Below are 17421 nucleotides of genomic sequence, written 5' to 3' on the forward strand. Positions count from 1 at the left end.
TCTGTTCCCAAGAGCAGCCGATCAAGTGACTGTCTACCGAGTGCCCTAGTTTATTCATTTTAGTAAATCATGTGTTTATTGTAACTGGCTCTCTCTCTCAAATTAATGTTAAATGCTAAATTTCCCTTTCCACCAGTCATCATGTATTAATTCATTCATTAATTTCGTTCCACATTGCGATTATTCATTTGTTCGTGATGGCACTTTGGTTATCAACATTCATTCCAAAATCTTTTTGATGTTTTTCTCCTCTGTTTCATGCCAGGTCCCCCAAGTTTGATTATAAATGATAAACACAACGATGATTAAATCTTCTGATGTCGATACTCAAGCCCGGGAGTAAATACTTGAATGCCATGATTTCGAAATAGAATTTCCCTTATATGGTCAATGGTATCCTCGCTGATAAATATGAAAGAGGTTGTTTATTCTATACAAAGAAGGATAATAGGTTTGCTTAAAAAATTATTAATAAAACAAAATAGAACGGACATGATTTGCTTTGCCAACGTTTCGTCTTCCATGAAAGAATGATCTAATTATGAGTTTGAGGTGTGCTCTCTACGCTGCGCTGGAGCCCGGTGCTGCCCATCATGTCTCCCCTACCTTATACTATATATATATATATATATATATATATATATATATATAATATAGATATATATATATATATATATATATATATATATATATATATATGTATAGTAACTTTAGGCCTATCATCTAAAGAAGGAGTTTTGATAGTAAAACCACTTCGCTGGCTACAGTATATGTATATTTTCAAAACATTTGTTTACAATGAAACTTATAAATGAAAGATTGCAATATATACATTAGAAGGATATTAACAGTCTGGGCTGATTCTTCTGTGACAAAGTAGCTAGGGTTGTCAAACTCTTATTGGTTTCCAAAAAAAGAAAAAAGCTGCTTCAGTGGAAACACCAGCCTCCTTCATTCCAGTATAGGTTAAAGATAAACCGTTCACTTTCCTATGATGTTGGCGTGTCTGTGTGAAAGCTCTCCCAATCCACTGTAAGCATTTCCAATGTGTTTTCCATGGTGTATCCGTAGAATGGCTTATATCCATTGCCATAGTTCCAGCACTCAGAGACCACCATATCCTCCACCATATCCATTATTGAGGCCTAAGCCATAACCTAGCCCGCCAAGCCCAAGGCCTCCATAGCCTAGTCCACCAAGTCCCCTCCAAGGGCTAAACCTGGTTCGGGATCAGCGCTTCGTTTGCCGAGCAAGTGCTTGTTAAGATGACCATGTGACAGTCCTCCTGCTCCTCCATATCCGTTTAGAATGTGGTTTCCATGGTTGTATCCAGTGGAGTGGCTGTATCCGTTGGCGTAGTTTCCAGCACTCAAGAGACCACCATAGCCTCCGTATCCACCACCGTATCCGCCGTTAAGTCCTATCCCACCCAAGTTCCTAGGCCCCATATCCCAGTCCTCCAAGTCCAAGGCCTCCATAACCCAGTCCTCCAAGTCCTCCAAGTGCTAATCCGGGCTCGGGATCAGCACTTCGTTTTTGGCCGACAAGTGTTTGTTAAGGATGACCATGTGAGATCCCACCCAGACCTCCATATTGGTTTCCAATGTAGTTCCATGGTTGTATCCAGTGGAATGGGCTGTATCCGTTAGCATAATTACCAGCTCTCAGGAGACCACCATAACCACCATACCGACCACCATATCCCCTCCACTGGGTCCTAAGCCATGGCCGAGGCCTTCTAACCCTCCAAAGGAGCTCCTATTCCTACGAGTCCTCCAAGTCCCCCATGACCAATTCCAGGGTCAGCTGAACGTTTCTCGCTCTGCAGCCACGAAAGGCTACCAACAGGACTCCAATCTGAATGAAAAAATTATGATTAAAATCGCAAAAAAAAATATTATTTCTATATAATGTTTTGTTTAGTGCACATATAAAGTTATTAGTTACAGAATCTTCCTAAAACTACTTAGAGTGCAATAAAAAGTTTTTAAAATCAACTGAGGTTTGAAAATATAGGATATTAACCAATATTCACATTGTTGCACATATCAGATACCATTTTATATAATCAATGCCCATGAAAGTCTAAATGTTCAAAATGATAACAATATCTTTCTAAAGCTATGCCACATGTTCCATGTTGTGCCTTCTAGCTTTCCAGCAACCATTAAGTGTATAAGCAAAAGTGAAATATTCCATGTTCCTGAGTTTGTATTATAAAGAGGAAGCCTAAAACTGTTCTCGGTAGAACACGACTTTCAGTGAAACTGTAGACTCTCATGGTCCCCACGTGTTACTGATCCCATCAGGAGAAGGGCAACTGAGTTATGAATTCCCAGGATGAGGATAGTTTGTTATATTCAGTGGTCTCATAAAAATTTATAATTCTTTTCTTAATTCTCCTTAGTCCCACCCACATTTTTCTGAGAAAGGACGTTGACCCTGGAATTTTCCTAAACGCTTATGGCCTTCGTTTCCAATGATGTTTTGTAACTATTTTTAGGAAGCTATCAAAATATTTCCATGCGCTACTGAAGGAATGTGGGGATATACTGTTCATAAGACCTTCTTTCAGAGGACATGTGTTTAGTTTATTTGTCTTTCTGTGTGAAACGCCCATCCTTGTGTGTGTGTGTGTGTATGTGTGTGTGTACCAGCGTTTGGTTGATGAGACTGGCAATCCTTTTACTTTAGCAAGCTCAAATCAGAAAGAACAAGGAAATAAAAGTAATGGTAGAAGGTAGGCATGGGAGGGTATTATATAAAGAATAAAATCTTTTTCAACCTAAAGAATGAATGAATATCATTCTGATCTTTATGTATAATGTGATACGACAGGCATAAGCAGGAAGGCAGGCAAGAAATTAGCACGTCCAATTCTGTATTAGACATTACACAAAGATCGGCAAAGGAATTTTATGATGAAAACATAAAAACTTGCAATACATAGAAACCTGCGTCCACTACCATATAATAATAATTTCAAAGATATCCCCCATCTATTTAGTTAAGAAGTTTGGAGTAAATGCAACCTTTAAGAACAGTAATATAAAGAAACAGGCCCTTATAAAGAACTCTCATGGCAGCACTAAAGGATGTGTATATCAAAACCCTGTTAATCTTGTGACAAGTTTTATATCGGTTGAAGAAAATCAAGAAATCTTAATAGAATGCACTCAGGTGGACAGTAGGATTCTTGTACATGTTGAAAATAATCATGCAATCAACTTGGAAGGGACAAAAAAAGTAATTGATTGCAATAATGTATTGGAAATAAACATTACGGGGTCCAGTTTTATAAAAGAAAGTTTTTGTAAAAATATGAATATAGGTCACGTATAAACTTTATTTAATCATTCCAAAAGAAATTTGTAAAATGTATAGATTTTAAGGAAGGTGCTTGACATAATTACTTAAGGTTCCAGCGGAAATACAATGCATTACTACCCTAATACTGGTTTTACATTTTGATAGATTTTTATCGATTTATTATCAGTTTATTATTTTTCTTTTTTAAGTAGTGGTATCTATTATTTCTGTATTTCCCTTTACTTCCTCTTACTTCTCCCTAATGAACACCATATTCTTTGGAAGCTTGAATTTCATATCAATGGTTCCTGTGTGGCAGTTCCATATGAATAGGTTTCATCTTCTGAATACTAATAACAATAATGATAATAATATTGCTAGATATCTTTAATGGGAAGTATTTTAATCGAAGAAGCAGACTTATCATAAGAAAATATGCGTGCCATGTTAACTTGGCATAAATAATGCATGTTGTATTTTTCCATTTTTTTTTAATGAAAGGGCAGTAGTATTAGTAAAAGTTTACGATTCCTCAAATTTTTACAGTTGCATTTATTTTCAATGATCTTATATCCTATATCATCATTATCACAGTTGTTGTTATTTCTGAATTCTATAACCCAAGGACATTAAGTATTTATGTGCAAAAGTATTCTTGAAATTGTATATTCCACGTTTCCAATAAGAATGTATTTTAACAACACAAATGACAACAGGATTCTTGTCAATGCTGTTTTGTCATAGATCCTTGCTTTTATCTGCTTTTTTTACATTTTTCCATTTGAAGTAGAAGTGCGCTTTCCATTTTTTTCAAAAGTAATGAAGCATTTATTTAGGAAATTCCTTTTCATGTAATTAATTCGATATCAGAATTCAGAATTTAATCACAAGCATCAAGGGACATTTCAAATATGATTCGTATTTATATCATACTATTTATGATTTTCATTCAGTCTGGCTGTTAACTCCCCTTTCTCTGTCTGTCCTTCTATGGTTTAAGGTGTTTTGCATTTAGAAGTTTTAGGCGAATCCTCATCTTATCCTAAAAAGAACTTCTTGAGGTGATTTATATAGGAAAGACCAACTTCTTCGATTTTCACTGTCCAGTACGCAACTTCAGACAGCTATTTTAACTGGAAGAGGTTTTAAAGTAAACAATACATTAGGTTAAAACATTTATTTTTTATCAAAAATGCATTTTACAAGGATTAGAACCGTACGAGATTAAAGTATTTACAAAAAAATATCTCAATAGTCTGGACTCGTTTTTCCGTGATTCCAAAGCAGGCTTATCATAACAGCACGTTCCAAAAAGATGCATTTTACTGGAAAACCAATTTTATTTTCTTTGCAATCTAAAAAGTAGCAATTTACTTTCCTACGAAGTTAGCGTGTCATTGTGACAGTCCACTCAATACTTTATGTGAATTACCAATATGGATGCATTCATTGAAGCGACTGTATCCATGTGGATAATTACTGGCGTACAAGAGATCACATTAGCCACCATATCCAAGTCCGCCAAGTCCAAGGCCTCCATAACCAAGTCCACCATATCCAAGGCCTCCATATCCAAGCCCTCCAAGTTCCAAAGCCTCCATAACCAAGTCCACCAAGTCCAGCAAGCCCTCCTCCATAGCCTAGCCACCAAGTCCACCAAGTCCACCAAGTCCTCCAAGGGCTAAACCTGGTTCGGGATCAGCGCTTCGTTTGCCGAGCAAGTGCTTGTTAAGATGACCATGTGACAGTCCTCCTGCTCCTCCATATCCGTTTAGAATGTGGTTTCCATGGTTGTATCCAGTGGAGTGGCTGTATCCATTGGCGTAGTTTCCAGCACTCAAGAGACCACCATAGCCTCCGTATCCACCACCGTATCCGCCGTTAAGTCCTAACCCACCAAGTCCTAGGCCCCCATATCCCAGTCCTCCAAGTCCAAGGCCTCCATAACCCAGTCCTCCAAGTCCTCCAAGTGCTAATCCTGGCTCGGGATCAGCACTTCGTTTGCCGAGCAAGTGTTTGTTAAGGTGACCATGTGAGATCCCACCCAGACCTCCATATTGGTTTCCAATGTAGTTTCCATGGTTGTATCCAGTGGAGTGGCTGTATCCGTTAGCATAATTACCAGCGCTCAGGAGACCACCATAACCACCATACCCACCACCATATCCTCCATTGAGTCCTAAGCCATGGCCGAGACCTCCTAACCCTCCAAGGAGTCCAATCCCTCCAAGTCCCCCATAACCAATTCCAGGGTCAGCTGAACGTTTCTGCTCTGCAGCCACGAAGGCTACCAACAGGACTCCAATCTGGAAGAACAAAAATGACTAAAATCCTAAGAAATACTGAGTATTTTATTTTTCTTATTGTAAGATACAGATACATACTCTAGCTAAAATACATGAAATTTGATAGAGTTTTTGATGAAACCTGAGGTTTAAAACATGGGAATATTAATAATATATATTTTAATGTTTTACATTGAAAATAGCCCTGCATTTTGTCATAACGTCCGTGTAGAGTATTCAACAATTAGATGTTACGGTATTGTAATTTAACCTTTTCTCTATGAAAAGTGACTGTTGCCGTCACTGTCGATGTAATAGACTTATTGGTATTTAATCAAAGTACGAGTGAGATTATGTACGCATATGCAAAAATTATACAAAGATATGTCAGAGTGCCCCTATTCAAGATAACAATGTGTTGCTACTGTAGCTGGGTGAAATTTGGCGTTGGTCAAGTATATAAGTAAATACATATCAGAAGCTTATCTCTTAAACCAAAACGTGAAAATCACAAGTATTCTGTGAATAGAACTTGAGAATTTTTACATTCTCTATCGTTTAAGCATTTTACCTTCTTTTATTACACTAACTGCTTGATGTTATAAGCAAAACTGAAGTCGTCTACGTTTTTAGTTAAGTAAAACGCTAACGTAAAGCCTGTCAGTTTTGTTTTGTAACACTGAGTTTTGGGAAAATAGTAGACTTACCAAGACTTCTCATGGTCCCACGTGTTTTCTGATCTCAGCAGGCTGAGGGACGATTGGGTTATGACTTCCTTGGATGAGGTCGGTTTCTTATATACAAGCAGGAAGTAAAAAAAATAAAATAAAAAAAGTACTAACAAAATCTGTTTTCCTAAAAATCTTTAGCCACACCCTCAGTCCTCTGGGATGGTGACACTGACACTGAGCCCTTTTAACCACTAATTACCTTGATTTCCGTAGATTGTTGGTCTCTATTTTTTAGAAAATTCTTAAAAAGTTTTAAAGACCACTGGATGAATCAGGCGATTATAACCCATGAGACATTCGTGGTAGTGAGACAGAAATTTAGCGTATGCAGTAAAATCTCTCATAGAAATGTCTGGTGGAAAATGAATACTCAAGCTGTTGATGGAAGTGTGCTTACATCGATACCACAAATAATCAGTTTGTGGGGAAAGGAACTTTAATTGGTAAAGGCAGTCTTAGATTATTAAAACTTGACTGTGTTTGGTAGCAGGGAAGAGGGTATTATTTCAATGTGTTTGCTACAAAACAGTTGTGTCAGAATTTTTTACGGTAAAGGGGAAAATCTGAATAGAAGCTATGGTAGTGAATGAAAAGAGATAATTCACCAAAAACTGGTGATAAAAGAGGGAAGCAAGAACAGTACAAAATATTAGAAGAGAATTGACATCTAATGAAACCATGGTTGGGAATGTATCAGCTGAATGTAAAGCCAAGCCCCCTTCATGATGTGGAATGTGGTTATTGAAACTCTTGGAATTCAAGAATAAAATTTATAGTAATGAAAAGAAAAGGGTAAGAAATGTGGTGATGCATAAAAGTGATAAGAAATGGTAGCTTAAAGGAAAGGTGGTTCGGTCCTGCAGAAGGGACAGGTAACTATACTAGGTCAGAAAAAAGGGGGTAAAATTAGAAATTGCTAGGCTAAAAGAGGAGAAGAAAGTACTAGATAGATGAGGTAGAATTTAGGTGGGAAAGGATGAGCCATAATTAAAAGAAACTACAGTGTGCTCCGAATGTGTATAGGGGGCTTGCCTTACTGATGATGACCCTTCTGTGTAGGTATAGGAACCAGATAATATTTGGTTAGCTGTCTCCAAATAGATTTCATGTAGGACTCGACAGGTGAAGTATCATGTGGCAGACAACTATCTTGTTTTTTATACATATATGGAACCGCAGCTGAATACCAGTAATATTCCTTTGTTCCTCTTTTCTCTATTAAGGCGGTTGGACGTAAGTGGTTCTCAACCAGGGGGAATTCTCCCCTAGATAGGAATTTCAGAGTTTCAGGGCAGGAATTGTGACCACAGATTGGCAGACTTAAACTGGCTCTAGGACCACATAAAACACAGTGTGCATTGGTCCACACCAATGAGGGGGGTCACGCTGGGCTTTCGCTCTGCTAGCGAAGTTCCACACGTTGGCGAGTGGATTCGTGCTCGGTTACTAATCCGGTGGTCCGAAGTCGATCATCATCTAGGCCAACGCTGATCAGACGAATTTATTTCTGGTGATAGAAATTCACTTCTCGATATAAACGTGGTTCGGATCCCACATTAAGCTGTAGATCCCGTTGCTAGGTAACCAATTGGTTCCTAGGCACGTAAAAATATCTAATCTTTCGGGCCAGCCCTAGGAGAGCTGTCAATCAGCCCAGTGTTCTGGTAAAACTAAGATATACTTATGTCTCTCTGCTAGCTTGTGTGTTTGTGTTAGTGTTTTGTTGCATATTATATAAAATGCACCTTTTGAGGAAGAAAATTTGGAAAGGGGGTAGGATGATATTCTGACATGTGGTGAAAGCCTGGATGGGCCAAAAATGTCTGAGAACCACTGGAGTAGGTCAAGTGAGAAATAACATTCTAATTTACAGCAAATCTTTTGGAATGAGTTTGCAGGTCTTATAGCTTTTCCTAATTTGACTACAACCCTTCATAGTATAATAACTAACACAAACAATTCATTGCTCAGGGCCTCAGAGAGTATTCTAATTATTACGTGGTTTCTTTTAATGATGTTTCCAAGCTGAAAAGAAAACGGTGTGCAAGGTCATTTAAATGCTACCAAAAATTAGAAGTAAATCACTTGCAATATAAATAAGCATTCTTTTCCTTACGATAAGAACATTAGAAGAAAAATAAAATTTTATCTTTGAATTCAGGTAATGATCCTATCCTTGTTTTATGTTAAATAAGATATACAATATTTGCCCTATGTAGGGGAAACTGGTAGGAGTCTGGAGTACCATATCGTTGAACATATAGAGGCTCCATATTTTCATGATGGAACAGTACCATTAATTTATAACCAGAGTGATAACACATATATATCCCATTTTTTCTTTATTCACCCTCACGTCAAATAATTTCTCCTATTGGTGTATATTATTATTAATGAGTAGTTTTTTTTATCAAAGAAGCAAGTAAATGAGGCCTAGATAAACCATTTTGCATTCATTCCATTCATGCAAAAGTTGACTGCAATACAACCATGTTTTAATTAACTATTCTTCTATTTCTACTTGAAGTTAGGAAGTTCTTCTAGATAATGCAAATGAATGTCAAAACCCAGGATATGGTCATCAGTAAAACTCAATATTTCAGGAGTAATTCTTATTTCTATCTATCTTTCTATATTTGGCAGCCTTTCTATCATTAAACCTATCCATCTCTGTCTTTCTGGGTTTTAGGTATCCCTTATTTACAAGTCTTGTATTACATAAATTGTTGGGAATCGGAATTGTACAGGTATATAAGTATTTTGTTGTTTTATTTAAATTTCAATGAAGACAGAATATCTGTAAATTCTGTAACTGAATCCTATAGAGAAAAGATCAAATTCCTTTGCTTTCAATTCCCATACACCACATATAATAACTTTAGACCAGCTATTTTATCTGGAAGAGGTTTTAAAGCAAACCACAAATGAAATCAAAAATATATATTATTTCAGAATGCATTTTTACATAGATCAAGAACTTAAACTTGGGGATTAAGTCTTTGATACCGAAGCAGGATTGCCGTATCCTTAACACATTAGAAAGAGGCATTTCACTGGAAACACCAACTTTCTGACGTCTTGTTAGTCTGAGAAATATCTGTTTTACTTTCCTATGATGTGGTGTGCCCATGAGAAACAAGCCCTCCCAGTTCTTTGTGGGCATTTCCAATATGGTTTCCATGGTTGTACCCAGTGGAGTGACTGTATCCATGGGCATAGTTACCAGCATCCAAGAGACCACCATGGCCACCATATCCTCCACCAAATCCAGCATTAAGGCCTAAGCCATGACCTAGTCCACCGAGTCCAAGCCCTCCATAGCCAAGTCCTCCAAGTCCAAGGCCTCCATGGCCAAGTCCACCAAGACCAAGACCTCCCATAGCCTAGTCCACCAAGTCCACCAAGTCCTCCAAGGGCTAAACCTGGTTCGGGATCAGCACTTCGTTTACCGAGCAAGTGTTTGTTAAGATGGACCATGTGACAGTCCTCCTGTCCTCCCATATCCGTTTAGAATGTGGTTTCCATGGTTGTATCCAGTGGAGTGGCTGTATCCATTGGCATAGTTTCCAGCACTCAAGAGACCACCATAGCCTCCATATCCACCACCATATCCACCGTTAAGGCCTAACCCACCAAGTCCTAGGCCTCCATATCCCAGTCCTCCAAGTCCAAGGCCTCCATAACCCAGTTCTCCAAGTCCACCAAGTCCTCCATAAGCTAAACCTGGTTCGGGATCAGCACTTCGTTTGCCGAGCAAGTGTTTGTTAAGATGGCCATGTGACAGTCCTCCTGCTCCTCCATATTCCTTTAGAATGTGGTTTTCCATGATTGTATCCAGTGGAGTGGCTGTATCCAGTTGGGCTTAGTTTCCAGCACTTAAGAGACCACCATAGCCTCCATATCCACCTCCGTATCCACCATACGTTGAACATATAGAGGCTCCATATTTTCATGATGGAACAGTACCATTAATTTATAACCAGAGTGATAACACATATATATCCCATTTTTTCTTTATTCACCCTCACGTCAAATAATTTCTCCTATTGGTGTATATTATTATTAATGAGTAGTTTTTTTTATCAAAGAAGCAAGTAAATGAGGCCTAGATAAACCATTTTGCATTCATTCCATTCATGCAAAAGTTGACTGCAATACAACCATGTTTAATTAACTATTCTTCTATTTCTACTTGAAGTTAGGAAGTTCTTCTAGATAATGCAAATGAATGTAAAACCACCCAGGATATGGTCATCAGTTAAAACTCAATATTTCAGGAGTATTCTTATTCTATCTATCTTTCTATATTTTTGGCAAGCCTTTCTATCATTAAACCTATCCATCTCTGTCTTTCTGGGTTTTAGGTATCCCTTATTTACAAGTCTTGTATTACATAAATTGTTGGGAATCGAGAATTGTACAGGTATATAAGTATTTTGTTGTTTTAAATTTCAATGAAGACAGAATATCTGTAAATTCTGTAACTGAATCCTATAGAGAAAAGATCAAATTCCTTTGCTTTCAATTCCCATACACATCCACATATAATAACTTTAGACAGCTATTTTATCTGGAAGAGGTTTTAAAGCAAACCACAAATGAAATCAAAAATATATATTATTTCAGAATGCATTTTTACAAAGATCAAGAAACCTTGGGGATTAAGTCTTTGATACCGAAGCAGGGATTGCCGTATCCTTAACACATTCCAGAAAGAGGCATTTCACTGGAAACACCAACTTTCTGACTCTTGTTAAGTCTGAGAAATATCGTTTTACTTTCCTATGATGTGGTGTGCCCATGAGACAGCCCTCCCAGTTCTTTGTGGGCATTTCCAATATGGTTTCCATGGTTGTACCCAGTGGAGTGACTGTATCCATGGGCATAGTTACCAGCCATCCAAGAGACCACCATCCGGCCACCATGATCCTCCACCAAATAGCCAGTCCAGTTAAGGCCTAAGCCATGACCATAGTCCACCGACGTCCAACAAAGCCCTCCATAGCCAAGTCCTCCACGTCCAAGGCCATCCATGGCCGAGTCCACCAAGACCAAGACCTCCATAGCCAATGGCCTCCATCCAGTCCTCCTGATCCACCAAGTCCACCAAGTCCTCCAAGGGCTAACCTGGTTCGGGATCAGCACTTCGTTTACCGAGCAAGTGTTTGTTTAAGATGACATGTGACAGTCCTCCTGTCCTCCATATCCGTTTAGAATGTGGTTTCCATGGTTGTATCCAGTGGAGTTGGCTGTATCCATTGGCATAGTTTCCAGCACTCAAGAGACCACCATAGCCTCCATATCCACCACCATATCACCGTTAAGGCCTAACCCACCAAGTCCTAGGCCTCCATATCCCAGTCCTCCAAGTCCAAGGCCTCCATAACCCAGTTCCCAAGTCACCAAGTCCTCCATAAGCTAAACCTGGTTCGGGATCAGCACTTCGTTTGCCGAGCAAGTGCTTGTTAAGATGGCCATGTGACAGTCCTCTGCCTCCTCCATATTCCTTAGAATGTGGTTTCCATGATTGTATCCAGTGGAGTGGCTGTATCCATTGGCGTAGTTTCCAGCACTTAAGAGACCACCATAGCCTCCATATCCACCTCCGTATCCACCATTAAGTCCTAACCCCACCAAGTCCAAGGCCTCCATAACCAAGCCCTCCAAGTCCCAAGCCTCCATAACCGAGTCCTCATGCCCCAGGCCACCATAACCCAGGCCTCCAAGTCCCCCCATAGCCAATTCCAGGGTCAGCTGAACGTTTGCTCTGCAGCCACTAAGGCTACCAACAGGGCTCCAATCTGAAAGTAGAGAGTTTGGTTGGATCGTATTTTTAATAGAAATAATAGCACTAATTTTCATATGTATAAAACTGCTTATATATATATATATAGTATATATATATATATAATATATATATATATATATATAGATATATATATATATAATATACGTATATATAAATAGATAGATAGATAAGATAGATAGATAGACAGATATTTTATATATAGATTTATAAACGATCTAAATCTATATATAATATATATATATATATATATATATATATATATATATATATATATATATATGTGTGTGTGTGTGTGTGTGGTGTGGTTGTGTGTGTAGTACATAAAAATATTCTTAATCTAGCTATCGTTACATAAACTTTATTAAAGAACTTCAGAAAAGCCCTGAGGTTTTTAACCTGGTAATTTAGTAAACAAATACTGTCCTCTCTGTATATATAAAATATTGCATTTATCGCGTTGTCCATGGGAAGCGTTCACAATGATTAAAATATTGTTCTACTTTGATCTTGATCTTATGAAAATTAGGTTGTAAAGCCAATCTTGGAAGATCAGTAATCCACTCAGTGGTTAAAATAGCGAAAAAAAAGAGGCTCTAAGCAGCTTGACCGGAAGATAGAGAGATCAGCAAGATTAAGATTCATTTGAAGGATCAATAGATGGAAACTGTGATAAATACCAGTTGCACTGAAAAGTAGTAGTCAGAGAGGTTGGACAGCAAATGTGCAGAAAGGAAGAGGGAAAGTGGCTAAAGTGTAAGGGAAAAAACAGAGTGCAGTTATGGACCAAAGGTACGCTGGAAACATTTTGTAGGAATCCTTACAGTGCACCGCGTGCAGGTCTAATGACATCGTTACCCCAATCAGGTAATACTGATATTAGATTTAACATTTTCCTATGAAAAGTGGCTTTGCGGTAAACTCTTGTGATACGATATTTAACAGATGTTTCTCAAAGTTCACTATCATAATGGATTGTCGGGTAAATACGAAAAACATTAACTGAGATATATCAAGGAGCCTGTATTAAAATAATGTAGCTATTCAGTTCAACAATGATGAAAATATAGAAAGACAAAATATAACAAATTTGAATCCTCATATGTACCTGTTGAGTAAAATCTTACTGACAACGCTACAAGAATTCTAGGTGACACCAACTTTGCTGAAATGATTGACTTACCAAGACTCTCATGGTCCCAAGTGTGACTGATCTCTGCTGGACGAGGGACAGCTGGGTTATGAGTTCCTGGGCTGAAGATAGTCTCTTATATTACTATCAGGAAATGAAACAAACAAAAAAAATTATTTAAAACAATATCTCTTTCTGAAAGTCCTTAGCCACACCCCACAGTCCTCGGGGAAGGCGACAGTGACATTGAATTCTTTTACCACTAATTACCTTGATTTGTGTTTGAACGTTTGTCTCTAATTTTAGAAAATTGTTAAATGTTTCTCCAACGCAGGATGAATCAGGTGATTGCAATTCATGTGGCATTCAGGGTAATGAAACTGAAATTTACGAGTATCTTATGCAGTAAAATCTCCCCAAGGAAATTTTGAGGTCAAATCTGAACAATTGTTGCAAGTAAGCTTATATTTACATCACAAAAAAGATTAAAGAATTAATAGGAGAGAAACCTTGATTGGAAGAACGTGCCCTTAGAGGCATCAAACTTAACACACAGTATCCAGTGGTTTTTATTAAGTTAGTTTTGATGATGAAAGAGAAAACCTACGCAGGACCCGTGTAGTAAGATATGAAAAGAGGGTATTCACAGAATAGGTATGAAAAGAAAGCGTAGTAGGTCTCTGCTGAAGATTTAGAAAAGAGTCGAGGCTAACATGTAAGCCACAGTTACAATGTATGAGGCGATTCTTGTGAACCAACGTTTCTTTATTGGGGTGGAATGTGGTCGCTGAATTCTTAGTATTGGAAGGCTAATAAATATGATGATAACCAAATGTGGTAAAACCCTTTATCTTAAGTGAGATGGTTCAATCCTATGGAATAGATAACTAGGCTGAAGTAGGAAAAGAAAACCTAAAAAGTGCTGGATAGATGGACTGGAACCTAGGTTGGAAAGGATATACAAATGTCTAAGAGCTTTCGAGTCAGAACGCAAGATATTGGCGATGCAGTTTTTCTAGGGGTCTTGACGGCCTGATGATCAGGCCGTCAAGGCCCCTAGAAAAACTGCCATCGCCAATAAATATATATATATATATATATATATATATATATATATATATATATATATATATATATATATATATATATATATATATATATAGTTGATGAACCGTCTATGGTTCATCAGGTTCTTTAAATTCTATAGCAAACGGGACTGGAAAAACTGGCAGTGAATCAAGACAACAACGGAGGAAGGAACTCAACAAAAAAAAAAGTATCTAAATTCACACACCGGAATTCTCTTGATCTTGCGGAAAAATTGAAATTAAACATCATTGTACTAAATCCTAGTGATATCTTTGTCAGTTTTGATGTATGTTCCTTGTTTACAAAAGTCCCTATTGACTCTGTGCTAGAATATTTAAGTAATGAACTTGTATTGCATGAATTACCTATGTCCGTTAGTCACATAATTTCATTGATTAAGTTGGGTGTATTTGTGATTGCAGATTTATTTTAATGGAGAATATTACCAACAAATATTTTGGTATGGCCATGGGAAACCCTTTATCATCTCTCCATTTTAAACTTATATATGGAATTTTTTGAAAGGACAACACCTCCTGAATATCACACTGTCCCCTTAAAGTGGTACAGATATGTAGATGACATCTTAGTAGTCTTACTTGTTCGGTATCAGTGTAAATAGATTTATTGTCTAAATTGAATAATTTAGTGCCATCCATAAAATTCACTGTTGAAATTGAAAAATAACAATGCATCCACCCTTTCCTAGATGTATTAATACATAGAGAATCTTTCCAATGTAAAATTCAGTATTTATAGAAAGCCCACAAATAATTAACATATGTACATTTTTATTCTGGCCACCATCTTAATATTAAAATTTCAATTCTTCTATGTTCCTACGTGCTTTGCGTATCACGAGTCCACAATATCTTGACCAAGAAAATTGAATACATAAAAAAGATAGGAAAGGATCTCTGCTACCCACCTCATATAATTGATTATGTTATCAAAAAGCTCACAGAAAGTTTTATAGTGTTGCTAGTAATGAAAAAGAAATGCCTAAAAATGTACTTAGCTTGCCTTACTTTGTGGATTTGAAACCATAAGATCAATATTAAATCGTTTAATGTTAATGTAGTGTTCTCTTATAACAATACCATTAAAGATTGGTTAATTAAGAATAGTCCTGTAACAAATAAAAAATCATTTACAAAATTCCTTGTAAGGATTGCCCATCTTTTTTACGTTGGTCAGTCAAGTAAAAATCTGTGTACGTATTAAGCAGCATATGTATTCAGTTAGAACAGCCCAGACTTCAAATGCACTGTTACCCATCTGAGTGAAAAATCTCCAATTGTATTAATTGGGGCGCGATGCCTCTGTAATGCTAGATCTAATGATTATGTTTCAAGAAATTTACTGGAATCAGCAATTATACAAATCACTAATAAAAGCAACCTAAATCTTAGTCTGGGAATGTACCATTTGGACCCATATATTTGTAAAATGTTTATGAAGGACCTCGTAAAATAAATGAACTACTAATTAATTAGTCCCACATGTATATAGTTATTCTCTCTCTCTCTCTCTCTCTCTCTCTCTCTTCTTGCTCGATAATATTTATATCCTTTTTTTTGTTTTTGTCTTTTCAATCATTATTTGGGAACATTTTTGTAAATTCATGGTAATAACTGTATATGCTTCCTTGTTTCTTCAAAATGTATTGTTTTCTGGATGAATCAGCTGTTGACCACGTGTTTTGCTCCTCCAAGGAGTGGCTGCCTAAAAATCGCTATCTTGCCCTCAGGCGTTTCCTCGTTTCTGTAGAGTGAAATCGACCTTTATGCTAATCTGTAATGTCAGTTTGGATATTAAGCCTACTTACTATGTTTTTCCTCTGTATGATCAGATATGCCTTAGTTAAAGGGTCGTTGCTAGACCGAAAGTTCTTGGCTACCTCGTTTTCAATTGCCTTGTGGCAAAAAGCCTTGACTTATACATAGCATCACGTTTTATATACTTCGTGGTCAAGTTATAATGAAGAGGACAGCGAGAAGACTGGAGATCCTTTCTTCTTTTTATTTACACCAAATTTTTAGGGAATCCTTTCCCATCTTCAGGGCTATAAGTAGAATTAATTTTTACAATATTAAAAAGTATGCTAAAATAACTTAATAATTATAAGAAATATAGTTTGTCATTACGCTAAAAGAAAAATAAAACCTACAAAGTGACTTTAAGCTAAAAGTAAATTAAAACACTGGAATAACTTAGTAAAATAAAAGATCCAAAAGCAAAGAAAAAATAAAATAAAATTGAAAAAAAAAAAATTAACAAAGACAGCGTTCTGTCAGACTTACGGACATAAATATTTCACGTTTTAATGGGAGATTTTTTCACAGGTATTTTTTAGGAAAAAGACGTACACTGGTTTGGGTCTTAACTTTTTTAGTAAACTGCTCTATGACATTCAAGCTGAATTCGGCAAAGATGTTTTTTCTTTTATCAGTTCCCATTAGCCCATTCCCTGTGTTCAGATTGGAATAGTTTTCATAATGAAATAGCCGTTCTTAAAGTATGTTTTAAGAATAACTGGTTATCCTTCTGACCTCTTTGACAAAACTTGTAAAAAAGTTTTTAAACTATTTATCAGCCCAGTTTATTGTGTCCTCAAGTTCCGAAGAAATTAATGTATTTTTCATTGCAATTTGTAAAAAATGCAGCCTTTAGACGTGAACTGACAACAGCGCTAAGCACTTTGTACCCCTATGTTCATTTCAAATTTGTGTTCAACAACCCTTTAACAGTAGGCTGACTTTTTAAATTCAAAGACACCCTTCCGGAGTTGATGCGTTCTTTCGTTGTGTATGAGTATACTTTTCCAAAATGTAATTTTGGAAATTAAGTCGGATCTACACCCGACGCTTACTGATAGTCCGCATCGATTATCATATAGGTGTCAGTTATCCGCACTGGCTGCATTTTAAAAATCAAAAGAAGTTTCGGCCATAAGGAACCATTCAAATTCATATAAAACTGACGTTATGTATAATAATTTCAAAATCTCTGTCAAACTGCTGCTTGTCTTTCGCTCCTTACTTTTAGAATCCTCTACATCAAGAAACT

The 17421-nt window shown here is 37.0% G+C and overlaps 1 protein-coding gene across 1 annotated transcript in view; it reads right to left on the minus strand.

Moving 5' to 3' along the window:
* Positions 1 to 4531: 4531 nt before the first annotated feature.
* Positions 4532 to 17421, minus strand: part of LOC135196802 (acanthoscurrin-1-like) — a 50229-nt gene continuing 37339 nt past the window's right edge. Inside the window, exon 2 of the mRNA XM_064223591.1 lies at positions 4532 to 5615. Coding sequence (XP_064079661.1) covers positions 4950 to 5615 — 666 coding nt within the window. The 3' untranslated portion in view covers positions 4532 to 4949. The remainder of the gene's footprint in view (positions 5616 to 17421) is intronic.

The sequence above is a fragment of the Macrobrachium nipponense genome, chromosome 18, assembly GCF_015104395.2.
Source record: "Macrobrachium nipponense isolate FS-2020 chromosome 18, ASM1510439v2, whole genome shotgun sequence".
Lineage (NCBI taxonomy): Eukaryota > Metazoa > Arthropoda > Malacostraca > Decapoda > Palaemonidae > Macrobrachium > Macrobrachium nipponense.